This window comes from Eucyclogobius newberryi, unplaced genomic scaffold (genome assembly GCF_026437365.1).
Source record: "Eucyclogobius newberryi isolate DKJ021-1_F unplaced genomic scaffold, fEucNew1.0.hap1 SCAF_14, whole genome shotgun sequence".
Classification (NCBI taxonomy): Eukaryota; Metazoa; Chordata; class Actinopteri; order Gobiiformes; family Gobiidae; genus Eucyclogobius; species Eucyclogobius newberryi.
The window spans coordinates 31,291,396-31,304,946 of record NW_027315768.1 but is presented as its reverse complement, the minus strand read 5'-3'; the positions used below and the strand labels follow the sequence as shown (position 1 = coordinate 31,304,946).

At 35.8% G+C, this 13,551-nt stretch overlaps 1 protein-coding gene across 26 annotated transcripts in view; it reads left to right on the top strand.

Annotated features, from left to right (window-relative positions):
- Positions 1-13,551, top strand: part of neb (nebulin) — a 161,380-nt gene that overhangs the window by 103,097 nt on the left and 44,732 nt on the right. For 24 of the 26 annotated variants that reach the window (XM_072445216.1, XM_072445241.1, XM_072445236.1 and 21 more), the window contains 9 exons: positions 1,737-1,841; positions 1,924-2,028; positions 2,502-2,606; positions 2,676-2,780; positions 3,139-3,243; positions 3,736-3,840; positions 3,919-4,023; positions 6,178-6,282; positions 9,187-9,288. In XM_072445216.1, coding sequence (XP_072301317.1) covers positions 1,737-1,841; positions 1,924-2,028; positions 2,502-2,606; positions 2,676-2,780; positions 3,139-3,243; positions 3,736-3,840; positions 3,919-4,023; positions 6,178-6,282; positions 9,187-9,288 — 942 coding nt within the window. Of the gene's footprint in view, positions 1-1,736; positions 1,842-1,923; positions 2,029-2,501; positions 2,607-2,675; positions 2,781-3,138; positions 3,244-3,735; positions 3,841-3,918; positions 4,024-4,695; positions 4,798-6,177; positions 6,283-9,186; positions 9,289-13,551 lie in introns of all 26 variants that reach the window. The other 2 variants (XM_072445221.1, XM_072445215.1) reach the window with 1 other exon arrangement.

Below are 13,551 nucleotides of genomic sequence, written 5' to 3'. Positions count from 1 at the left end.
GTGTTGTTATTTGTGTCCTAGATGGTCTAAGTCTACGTGTTGTTATTTGTGTCCTAGATGGTCTAAGTCTATGTATTGTTATTTGTGTCCTAGATGGTCTAAGTCTACGTGTTGTTATTTGTGTCCTAGATGGTCTAAGTCTATGTATTGTTATTTGTGTCCTAGATGGTCTAAGTCTACGTGTTATTTGTGTCCTAGATGGTCTAAGTCTAGGTGTTGTTATTTGTGTCCTTGATGGTCTAAGTCTACGTGTTGTTATTTGTGTCCTAGATGGTCTAAGTCTAGGTGTTGTTATTTGTGTCCTTGATGGTCTAAGTCTACGTGTTGTTATTTGTGTCCTAGATGGTCTAAGTCTACGTATTGTTATTTGTGTCCTAGATGGTCTAAGTCTACGTATTGTTATTTGTGTCCTAGATGGTCTAAGTCTACGTGTTGTTATTTGTGTTCTAGATGGTCTAAGTCTACGTATTGTTATTTGTGTCCTAGATGGTCTAAGTCTACGTGTTGTTATTTGTGTCCTAGATGGTCTAAGTCTACGTGTTGTTATTTGTGTCCTAGATGGTCTAAGTCTACGTGTTGTTATTTGTGTCCTAGATGGTCTAAGTCTACGTATTGTTATTTGTGTCCTAGATGGTCTAAGTCTATGTGTTGTTATTTGTGTCCTAGATGGTCTAAGTCTATGTATTGTTATTTGTGTCCTAGATGGTCTAAGTCTACGTGTTATTTGTGTCCTAGATGGTCTAAGTCTAGGTGTTGTTATTTGTGTCCTAGATGGTCTAAGTCTACGTGTTGTTATTTGTGTCCTAGATGGTCTAAGTCTACGTATTGTTATTTGTGTCCTAGATGGTCTAAGTCTACGTATTGTTATTTGTGTCCTAGATGGTCTAAGTCTACATGTTGTTATTTGTGTCCTAGATGGTCTAAGTCTATGTATTGTTATTTGTGTCCTAGATGGTCTAAGTCTACGTGTTGTGTTTGTGTCCTAGATGGTCTAAGTCTATGTATTGTTATTTGTGTCCTAGATGGTCTAAGTCTACGTGTTATTTGTGTCCTAGATGGTCTAAGTCTATGTGTTGTTATTTGTGTCCTAGATGGTCTAAGTCTACGTGTTGTTATTTGTGTCCTAGATGGTCTAAGTCTATGTATTGTTATTTGTGTCCTAGATGGTCTAAGTCTACGTGTTGTTATTTGTGTCCTAGATGGTCTAAGTCTATGTATTGTTATTTGTGTCCTAGATGGTCTAAGTCTACGTGTTATTTGTGTCCTAGATGGTCTAAGTCTAGGTGTTGTTATTTGTGTCCTTGATGGTCTAAGTCTACGTGTTGTTATTTGTGTCCTAGATGGTCTAAGTCTACGTATTGTTATTTGTGTCCTAGATGGTCTAAGTCTACGTATTGTTATTTGTGTCCTAGATGGTCTAAGTCTACGTGTTGTTATTTGTGTCCTAGATGGTCTAAGTCTACGTATTGTTATTTGTGTCCTAGATGGTCTAAGTCTACGTATTGTTATTTGTGTCCTAGATGGTCTAAGTCTACGTATTGTTATTTGTGTCCTAGATGGTCTAAGTCTACGTATTGTTATTTGTGTCCTAGATGGTCTAAGTCTATGTATTGTTATTTGTGTCCTAGATGGTCTAAGTCTACGTATTGTTATTTGTGTCCTAGATGGTCTAAGTCTATGTATTGTTATTTGTGTCCTAGATGGTCTAAGTCTACGTATTGTTATTTGTGTCCTAGATGGTCTACAGGGCCCAGAGCAAAAAGGAAATGGCCAAAGTCTCCACGACTCTGGACAGCATCGACATCAAGAGAGCCAAGTGGGCCCAGCAGCTCACCAACAAGGCAAGTTACACCCAATAAAAACACAGTCAGAGAACAAAGGTCGTTGCCTATGAAGCCTAACGTGGTCTCGTTTGCTCTTTAGTGGCAGTACACGGATTTGGCGAACAAAGAGAGGGCCGTCTTCTCTTCAGAATTCCACACACCGGTGATGGGCCACTGCAAAAAGATGAAGGTTGTCTACAGCGACGTAAGTGTTTTAATTATGTTTATTTTTATTATCATCATCATCATTATCATATTGTTATTATTATTAATAGTTTTATTTCATTATTATTCTTATTATTATCATCATCATTTTATTATTATTATTATTATTATTTATTGCTAATATTAATTGTTAATTTGATTGTACTGGTTTTTCATTTATTTAGGTTAATAGAAAATACTTAATAGGAAATACTTAAATTAATGTTGTATTTTTTATACAATACCTAAGATATTACATTTCCTCGTACAAGCTGATGTTATTTGATGTTGTACTTTTCTATTAAAGAGTCGACGTTCATATAAGTTTCTTAATTATTTTATTATATGTCTCTTAAAGTCTTCATTATTAAAAAAGTGATTGCTAATCTTATATTTACATTTGATTTCTAGTATATTTGATTTGATTTCTTGTGCAAAATGTGATGTTTCCTTGCACTTTGCTGCTTCTCACAGAACAAGTATAAAGACCAGTACGAGAAGATGAAGCACAGATACACTGCCATCGCCGACACGCCCATCCTGATCCGCGCCAAGAAAGCGTACCTGCAGTCGAGCGACGTAAGCGCCACATTTACGCTGTTCAAACGCAGCGCCGGTCCCACTGAACGTGTCTGTTTGGTCTTTTAGCTCCGTTACAAGGAGAGCTTCGAACTCGCCAAAGGTCACTACAGGACGGTGAAGGACGCGCTGGACATCATCATCCACCGCAGAGTCACGGACGACATCAGCGAAGTGAGTTGTGCACAAATTCTCTCTACATATGTATTTTTATCACGTTTTATTGTGTTACGATTATTGTGAGAAAAAAACATCACAATTCAACGTATTTCTTTTTTTTTTTGTGACCGGCTTTACAAAATTTCTGAAAGACAAAATAAATTAAAATTTGACAAAAACAGCCAGATTAAAAAAGTTATTTATTAAAATTTTTTGGACAATTGATTTAACTAAATAATTTAGTTTGTTGATATATATATATATAAAAACGAACTGGCTTGTAGCAAAAAAAACCTATCAAATACCACGTCATGCCCTGTTTCTGTCTGTCGTTTTTCTCATTTCTGACCACGTTTTTATTGAATTTGTCCAGGTTAAATACAGAGAGAAGTACATTAACTCCCTGGGCACGTGGAAGTCCATCCCCGATCGTCCCGAGTTCTTCTTCAGCAGAATGGCCAGCGATAACGTCAGCAGTGTAAGTAAAAGTGTTTAGTTTGAGTCACTCACTGGGAAAACTACTAGAAATCATTTTTATTCTACCTTAAAACTTTTGAGTGCGTCCCTCTTTACGTTTGTTATGGTACTGACTAAGATCGGGTTGTAAAATGTTATAGTGAATAAACATACAGACATACATTAACAACACAGATACAAGATCATTTTATCCAGGATTTTACCTTTACCTTTTTTTCCTTTATTTATTTATTTATTTTTTTGCTACTTTTCCTCATAAACTGCTACTTTTCTTCATAAATTTCTACTTTTCCTCATAAACTGCTTCTTTTCTTGCTAAATTTCTTCATAAACTACTTTTCTTGATAAACTGTTACTTTTCTTCATAAACTGCTGCTGTTCCTCATAAACCGCTGCTAGTATCACCGTGTAAAGTGAAAATGAGACAGTCCTTCACGTTCAGACTGATCTTTCGTAGCCTTAAGTTGACCTCTGCTTGTGCTGAACTCTTCAGGTGAAGTACAAGGAGGATCTGGAATGGCTGAGGGGCGTTGGCTGCTTCGTGTGGGACACTCCTGAGATGGTGACGGCCGAGAAGAACAAGACTCTGTACAGCGAGGTAACATCGGGCTGAAAGCGGTGGGCGTTGTGCGTTCTGTCCTCCGTCTAACCGTCTTTACGCCTGTCGCCGTGACAGAGGTTGTACAGAGCGTCCTTCGAGAAGAACAGAGGGAACTTCAAATACACCTGCGACTCGCCGTTCTTCGAGGCCGCAAGGAACGCCTCCTTCCTCATCAACGACGTGAGTGCGCTTCTCTCATCCTTTTATCATCGTTTTTCTCTGGATTTATTTGTTAAACTGTGTTATTTGAATCGATGTTTTCATTATTTTTAAACTTTTTTAAATTTTCTTTAAAAAAAAAATCTATTTGTGTCTGATTTTAGGACCTGAAGATATTACACTTTTGTTTGTAAAGCAGCATTGCATCATTTTTTTTCTCAGTTCATAGAATATAATTGATTTAAATGTATTTTTACATTTTTTTTTATTTTGCCCTAAATACTTTTGAAAGTCATTTAAAACCTTTTTTTTTTTTTACAAAAAACATTTTTTTTGCAAGGGAAAGTTATGTAATGTTGCTTTTAATTGATTTGTACGTGAAATGTTAGCTTCTTTTTACTGATTTCGATTGTTAAATCTCCTTAAATCCCCAAAAAGATCATGTTATTAGTAGTTTACATTGTTTTTTTGCATTTTTTATCTTAACATTAATGTATTTCTCATCGGTATAGTATGTTATTTATGTATTTTACTGTTGTTTTGTTGTTGTATGATTCTATTTCATCTCTGCATTTACCTTTTGAACCTTTAACCCTCACCTTTGACCCCCCTTGAGCCCCCGCGGAGGGTCCCGCGCCGCAGTGGCCGGTGTCATTTGCGCTTGTGTTAAACTGTGTCTGACGTTGTGAGCAGAGGCACTACAAAGCTAACTACGAGAAGTCCCGGGGCAAGTTCACCATCACCACGGACGACCCCAGGTACCAGCTGGCCCGCGAGAACAACAAGATGAGCCAGGTAACCCCAGGAGGACCGCGCCCGAGTCCGGTCCGCCGCGGTGCATGAGGGACCACCGCCCGGGGTCCCGTGACGGTCCGCGCAGCATGGCCTCGGCGACCGTCCCTAAACTGTGTCCTTCTCTTTGCAGGGTGTTTTGAAGCCGCTCGAGCGCCTTCTCTGCGCCTTCAAAGGGACTTTGTTTCAAACTGTAGTGTGCGTTTGTAATTCGGACGAGATGAAAATGACTCACGCTATCACACTTGTACAATACACAGATGTACTACAACTTGACGCTTGAAAAATACATGGAACACACAAAATGTAGTGAAAAAAAAAGTAGTTATAATTATAATTATTCAAGATTATTGAGACGACAGTGAAATTTTTCATTAAATAACCGTTTCTGTTCCTTGAGTTTGTGAGCGGCTTTACAAAATTTTACATTCTGAAAGACTAAATAAAGTTAAATATGACAAAAAACGTAAAATAATAAGGTTATTTATATTTAAGTTTTTTTTCTCACAACCTTAAAGGACCTGGGTTGCAGCTTGTGTTGATTTTGCTTTTCTTTCCCGTTTCTACCAGATATTTTTCATTTAGCGCTAACTAAAAGAAAAGAAGAAAGAATTAAAGACTTAAAAAATCTGCAGTTATATCCAATATGTCTTTAATACAATGAATTACTTTTCATAATTGTATTTTTGGCCCCGGAAGAAGTGACGAGTAAACACATTTATAAGATTTATAAGACACTATAATTACTTATAATATTGTGAAAACGTGAAAATCAACAAATCTACTATAAAAACAACAGAGCAACAAAAAGAAAAAAAACACAGAACACAAAAAAAAAAAACACAACAAACGAGCTGGACCAGGAAGAACATAAGATAAGAAGTAGAATGAGAATAAGTAGAAAATAAGGAAACAGTTGAAAATAAGGGAGTGGGATCAACAAAAAAATTAGAGCATATTAAATTCTGAATAATTGTCCCATTTTGTCCATTGTTTTTTTTACTTAACTACTTTTATCTCAGTAGAAAAAAAGCACACAACCTAATTAAACAACAAACAACAACAATAGAAAAAAAGAAAAAAACACAACAAACGAGCTGGACCATAAGGAATAAAAGTAGAAATAAGGGAATGTCATTAAAAAAAATGAGCATATTATATTCATTTCATCCATTGTTTTTTGAATTTTGTATTTGTCTATTACATCTGATTTGATCGCAGTAGAAAAAAGCACACGACCGTCTTAAACTACCGTCACTTTGAAGGCACAGATCGGGACGTCGGCTCTACGTCGAGTCTCCGTTCTTCTTCCCCGTCCTCCCTGTGTGTTTCGGTTCACTCACATTTTGCACGCTCTGTGTTTTTTACCGTGTGTCAAAACAGAAATTATATCAGTCGAAAGCGAAGGAGCTGCACCGAAGCGGCTGCAATGAACTGTTCAGGCCCGACATCCTCACGGCCATGTACACGACCTCTATGGGCAGCAAGGTAACCCGGGCGACGCCGGTGTAGCCCACGCTCCATCCTCCATTCGAGAAGATTTTAGCAACAACAAAAAAACGCTTGCTAAAATGGAACTTCTAGCCATTTCTGGACGTCATGTCATCATTTGTCCATCATCCGATTTAACGTTGTCATTCAAACATTCTAATCCTGTTCATTACGATTCATGACCACGGTTAAAGGACCCGCACCCGACCGCTTTGCCCGTTCTGATCCAGGAAAACGACTTTTACTCCCTTCGGTAACAGCAGGCGGCAATTTGTGGAAATATTTACGCTAAATGATGCTGCATTTACGCTTTCAGCAAAGGCATTTTGTTGGACGAGAAACTACGAGGAAGCAACGACAAAGAATAGACAGTGTTATCCAATTTGATCCAATTTTACCCAATTTTACCCAATTTTATCAAATTTTATCCAACTTTATCCAGTTTTATCCATCTTTATCCAATTTTATGCAATTTTATCCAATTTTATCCAACTTTATTATATTTTATCAAATTCTATCCAACTTTATCACATTTTATCCAATTCTATTCAATTTTATCATACTTTATCCAATTTTATCCATCTTTATCCAATTTTATGCAATTTTATGCAATTTTATCCAAGTTTATCAAATTTGTATTACATTTTATCCAATCAGAGACGTGAAAACCACATGGAAACATCAACGTTAAGAATGAGAGAAGAGACTAAGTATTCCATATTCCCTTTACATATCTATATCATAACGAGTACTTACCTTTACAAACAATTACCATTTAATTCAATTAATTATTGAGTTAACAACTGGAAACAACTCGTTTCATTCTGCCAAAAACAGGCAATTACATACAAACTGATTTTTTATTTATTTTTTGTAGTGTTTGAGCTCCTCTTTTGAACATTTCTAACCAGATCTAAATTCAATAAAAATCAATATTCGTCATTGTTTTTTTTTAAAGCTAAAGCTATTCCCACATTTAACTGTTTATATTCAGTCTTAGACTCGAGATTGAACGTCAAAAAACTGTCCACCGTAATTTTGGGCGGCAGTGCAAATTATTCACAGAGATGCATTAAAAAACAAGTAAATGAAAGAAACAACAATAATCTGCTGTGTCACTACAAGTAAATATATGTATCTCTGTCAGAATCCTTCTAAATGAACGCAATCTTTAGCATTAGCAACACAAAATCTCCACTAACTCACCGGTTCCTGACACGTTTTGTCTCGGGTATTTCTTAAACTACCTCTCAACATTTATTTATGACTTATGAATCTGTTTAACAATCAGTTTTTATTACATTTGATTTATTACAATTGCATTTTCCCATTTTAAGGATATTTATGTCCAAAATCATGACTAAGGATGAGAAATGTACTGAAATGAAGGCTTCATATGCAAATGCTTTCTAAATAAGAACTCAGCCCGCGCACCCCTGGTTGGGAAACACTGGGCTAACGGAAAATTAATTGGAAAATGTTCTAATTGTTAGAGATAAAAGGAGTTTTGAGGCCGTTTTCTCTCAGACACTGACCAATACAAACGTCACTTTGTCCCAGGTCACGCTTGGGTCAAATAAAGTTGAGTAAATACATAAAACGATAATAAAACTGTTAGATTGCGCTCTTTACTCCAGCGTAAGATGGACTGCTGCTGCTGCTCTCCACCAACTCCAGCGTGCACTCATGAGTAACCATGGTAACATCTCTCTGTTTCACCCATCCCACCCATCCAGGTTAATGCTGGAGTGTCGGGTCCGGAGGGACGGGACGATCTTTCGAACTTTCAAAGCATAAAACCAGTCAAAAGTTGTTGATTCGTTACCATGACAACCAGAGCGCTTCCGACCGTCCCCCCGCCCCCCGGACCTGACTTATCTCGCACTGACCGTCCACTAACCCTCACCGTGTCTCCATTTGTCACCGAGCATGTCGTTCATCACGGGATCACACCGGGAGGAAGTCATGTTTACGACCGTTACCATAGCGATTGGCAATTTCAAATGGTGAAAAGTACTGAAACACCATTTTTTTCTCTTTTATTTCTGTCCTTTGATAGATTTTTTTTTACTTCTACAAACTACTACAGCAATATTCTTAAATCAATATAAATTATTCTCAAGTTGTTGTTTATTTTTTGGGTCTAATTCTGACTTTTCCCGGTGAATCCTGCTCGTCCTTCATCACACGTGTTCACTTTGACATGTTTCTGTCATAAATATAGAGATAGAAAATATATAAATGTAGTAATATCCATTTATTCAGCATTTTGTAGTTATCTTCTTATAATAACCAAAGATGTGATTAGTAATGTTGTCTTCTGGGTGACACTTTAGTTTAGGGGCCACATATTAAACGCTCACTAAGATAAAATTGTGGTTATTCAAGTGTTTATTTTCCAATAATGTTAGTGGTTAAATAGTTGTTGGATACAGTCAGAAAAAACGTTGATAAGTACTTAATAAACACTAACAAAGATATAATAAATATAGTATTATTATTATTCATGATAATAATAATGATAATGTAATAATCAATGTGATAATCAATGCTATTTAGTTCAGTTTAGTTTTAGAGTGTGAATATGGAGGGGTGTTTTTGTTTTGTGATATGATTTTTGTTATATATAAATATAATTACCTGCTTGGTGTGACAATGACTACTCGTTAGTCATTAATATGTGGTCCATAAAATAAAGTGTTATCATCTATTTTAAACAATTTAAAACACTACAAGCTAGAAATGTAGAATGTAGAATTTGTTAGAATTATTACGATCAAGTCTTATTATTTTATACTTTACTGGTTGTTGAGATCAGAGCTTGTGATTTGATTGCCACACATGATCATGATCGTCGTCGTGTTGCTATGGTAACCCTTGACCTTTTGCGCGGCCTTTCAGTGGAAGTACAGGGAGCAGTACGAGCGCGCCAAGGACAAGTTCACGTCGGTGCTGGAGACTCCGGAGTACGAGTCCCACAAACGCAGCAAGAAGATCAGCGACGTGAGTTTGTGTGGAAAACTGCAGTATTTATGTCCATTTGTACACGATCATAAGTGCAGTATTTATGTCCATTTGTACACGATCATAAGTGCAGTATTTATGTCCATTTGTACACGATCATAAGTGTAGTATTTATGTCCATTTGTACACGATCATAAGTGCAGTATTTATGTCCATTTGTACACGATCATAAGTGCAGTATTTATGTCCATTTGTACACGATCATAAGTGTAGTATTTATGTCCATTTGTACACGATCATAAGTGCAGTATTTATGTCCATTTGTACACGATCATAAGTGCAGTATTTATGTCCATTTGTACACGATCATAAGTGCAGTATTTATGTCCATTTGTACACGATCATAAGTGTAGTATTTATGTCCATTTGTACACGATCATAAGTGTAGTATTTATGTCCATTTGTACACGATCATAAGTGCAGTATTTATGTCCATTTGTACACGATCATAAGTGCAGTATTTATGTCCATTTGTACACGATCATAAGTGCAGTATTTATGTCCATTTGTACACGATCATAAGTGCAGTATTTATGTCCATTTGTACACGATCATAAGTGTAGTATTTATGTCCATTTGTACACGATCATAAGTGCAGTATTTATGTCCATTTGTACACGATCATAAGTGCAGTATTTATGTCCATTTGTACACGATCATAAGTGCAGTATTTATGTCCATTTGTACACGATCATAAGTGCAGTATTTATGTCCATTTGTACACGATCATAAGTGCAGTATTTATGTCCATTTGTACACGATCATAAGTGCAGTATTTATGTCCATTTGTACACGATCATAAGTGCAGTATTTATGTCCATTTGTACACGATCATAAGTGTAGTATTTATGTCCATTTGTACACGATCATAAGTGTAGTATTTATGTCCATTTGTACACGATCATAAGTGCAGTATTTATGTCCATTTGTACACGATCATAAGTGCAGTATTTATGTCCATTTGTACACGATCATAAGTGCAGTATTTATGTCCATTTGTACACGATCATAAGTGCAGTATTTATGTCCATTTGTACACGATCATAAGTGCAGTATTTATGTCCATTTGTACACGATCATAAGTGCAGTATTTATGTCCATTTGTACACGATCATAAGTGCAGTATTTATGTCCATTTGTACACGATCATAAGTGCAGTATTTATGTCCATTTGTACACGATCATAAGTGTAGTATTTATGTCCATTTGTACACGATCATAAATGCAGTATTTATGTCCATTTGTACACGATCATAAGTGCAGTATTTATGTCCATTTGTACACGATCATAAGTGTAGTATTTATGTCCATTTGTACACGATCATAAGTGCAGTATTTATGTCCATTTGTACACGATCATAAGTGCAGTATTTATGTCCATTTGTACACGATCATAAGTGCAGTATTTATGTCCATTTGTACACGATCATAAATGCAGTATTTATGTCCATTTGTACACGATCATAAGTGCAGTATTTATGTCCATTTGTACACGATCATAAGTGCAGTATTTATGTCCATTTGTACACGATCATAAGTGCAGTATTTATGTCCATTTGTACACGATCATAAGTGCAGTATTTATGTCCATTTGTACACGATCATAAGTGTAGTATTTATGTCCATTTGTACACGATCATAAGTGCAGTATTTATGTCCATTTGTACACGATCATAAGTGCAGTATTTATGTCCATTTGTACACGATCATAAGTGTAGTATTTATGTCCATTTGTACACGATCATAAGTGTAGTATTTATGTCCATTTGTACACGATCATAAGTGCAGTATTTATGTCCATTTGTACACGATCATAAGTGCAGTATTTATGTCCATTTGTACACGATCATAAGTGTAGTATTTATGTCCATTTGTACACGATCATAAATGCAGTATTTATGTCCATTTGTACACGATCATAAGTGCAGTATTTATGTCCATTTGTACACGATCATAAGTGCAGTATTTATGTCCATTTGTACACGATCATAAGTGCAGTATTTATGTCCATTTGTACACGATCATAAGTGCAGTATTTATGTCCATTTGTACACGATCATAAGTGCAGTATTTATGTCCATTTGTACACGATCATAAGTGCAGTATTTATGTCCATTTGTACACGATCATAAGTGCAGTATTTATGTCCATTTGTACACGATCATAAGTGCAGTATTTATGTCCATTTGTACACGATCATAAGTGCAGTATTTATGTCCATTTGTACACGATCATAAGTGCAGTATTTATGTCCATTTGTACACGATCATAAGTGCAGTATTTATGTCCATTTGTACACGATCATAAGTGCAGTATTTATGTCCATTTGTACACGATCATAAGTGCAGTATTTATGTCCATTTGTACACGATCATAAGTGCAGTATTTATGTCCATTTGTACACGATCATAAGTGCAGTATTTATGTCCATTTGTACACGATCATAAGTGCAGTATTTATGTCCATTTGTACACGATCATAAGTGCAGTATTTATGTCCATTTGTACACGATCATAAATGCAGTATTTATGTCCATTTGTACACGATCATAAGTGCAGTATTTATGTCCATTTGTACACGATCATAAGTGCAGTATTTATGTCCATTTGTACACGATCATAAGTGCAGTATTTATGTCCATTTGTACACGATCATAAGTGCAGTATTTATGTCCATTTGTACACGATCATAAGTGCAGTATTTATGTCCATTTGTACACGATCATAAGTGCAGTATTTATGTCCATTTGTACACGATCATAAGTGCAGTATTTATGTCCATTTGTACACGATCATAAGTGCAGTATTTATGTCCATTTGTACACGATCATAAGTGTAGTATTTATGTCCATTTGTACACGATCATAAGTGCAGTATTTATGTCCATTTGTACACGATCATAAGTGCAGTATTTATGTCCATTTGTACACGATCATAAGTGCAGTATTTATGTCCATTTGTACACGATCATAAGTGCAGTATTTATGTCCATTTGTACACGATCATAAGTGCAGTATTTATGTCCATTTGTACACGATCATAAGTGCAGTATTTATGTCCATTTGTACACGATCATAAGTGTAGTATTTATGTCCATTTGTACACGATCATAAATGCAGTATTTATGTCCATTTGTACACGATCATAAGTGCAGTATTTATGTCCATTTGTACACGATCATAAGTGTAGTATTTATGTCCATTTGTACACGATCATAAGTGCAGTATTTATGTCTATTTGTACACGATCATAAGTGCAGTATTTATGTCCATTTGTACACGATCATAAGTGCAGTATTTATGTCCATTTGTACACGATCATAAGTGTAGTATTTATGTCCATTTGTACACGATCATAAGTGCAGTATTTATGTCCATTTGTACACGATCATAAGACAAACAAAACCACCAATAGTAAGCGTCTGTGTCGGCTTTATCTGGGGGACGTCTGTGAAACTGAAATCTCCCCACGACGTCTGTGGTTTTATTGTTAGCGTTCTATTTTCAGATGTTTTTAGTTTTCTTTTGTGTCAAACGATCATATTTCTAATAAAACTGTTCTCTTTGAAACCATTTGACACAGTCCCTCGGTCCAAACTGTGTACCAAAAGCATCCAAACGTTCCCGAACAGCATCAGTTTGTTTTTGTGTGTTTTTTTACATTTTAATTGTAGAAATAGACAATAATTGGATTGGAGACAAGTCTGTGGTGAATTAAACATATTGATTTAGTTCTAATGTGGACGTAAAATGGATGTGGAGACATTTTGCGTCGATATACGCTTAAATATAAGACTAAAAACAGCCAAAATCACAGACACAGGGCTAGAGTAGTAATACCTCTGATTTAGCTGAAATTGGTTTAATTAGGGGGAATTATTACAGACATTTTCACAGACATCGCGCACTAGAAACACAGACGTCATTTGTAATTATTCCAATTCTCCCGCGGTCTGAAAAGGGCTTTGTACTGCACAATTTACTACGTGCATTTAGAGCCAAAAGTACGGAACATATTTTTTGTCAATCTGAAGAATGCAGAGAACCAGGTTTGAATGTATTTTTTTAAAGATTTGACAACCAAAAAAAAAAAAAAAAATGCAAATTTTCAATCATCTCATTTTCTGAAGTTTAATGAACCAGGCTTGGAATTTTTAATTAACAAATCCTTCTGTACAATCCATCAAAAGATTGTTAAATACAAGATTGTAAAGTTTGGTGCTGCTTTAAGGGCAAATCTTTGA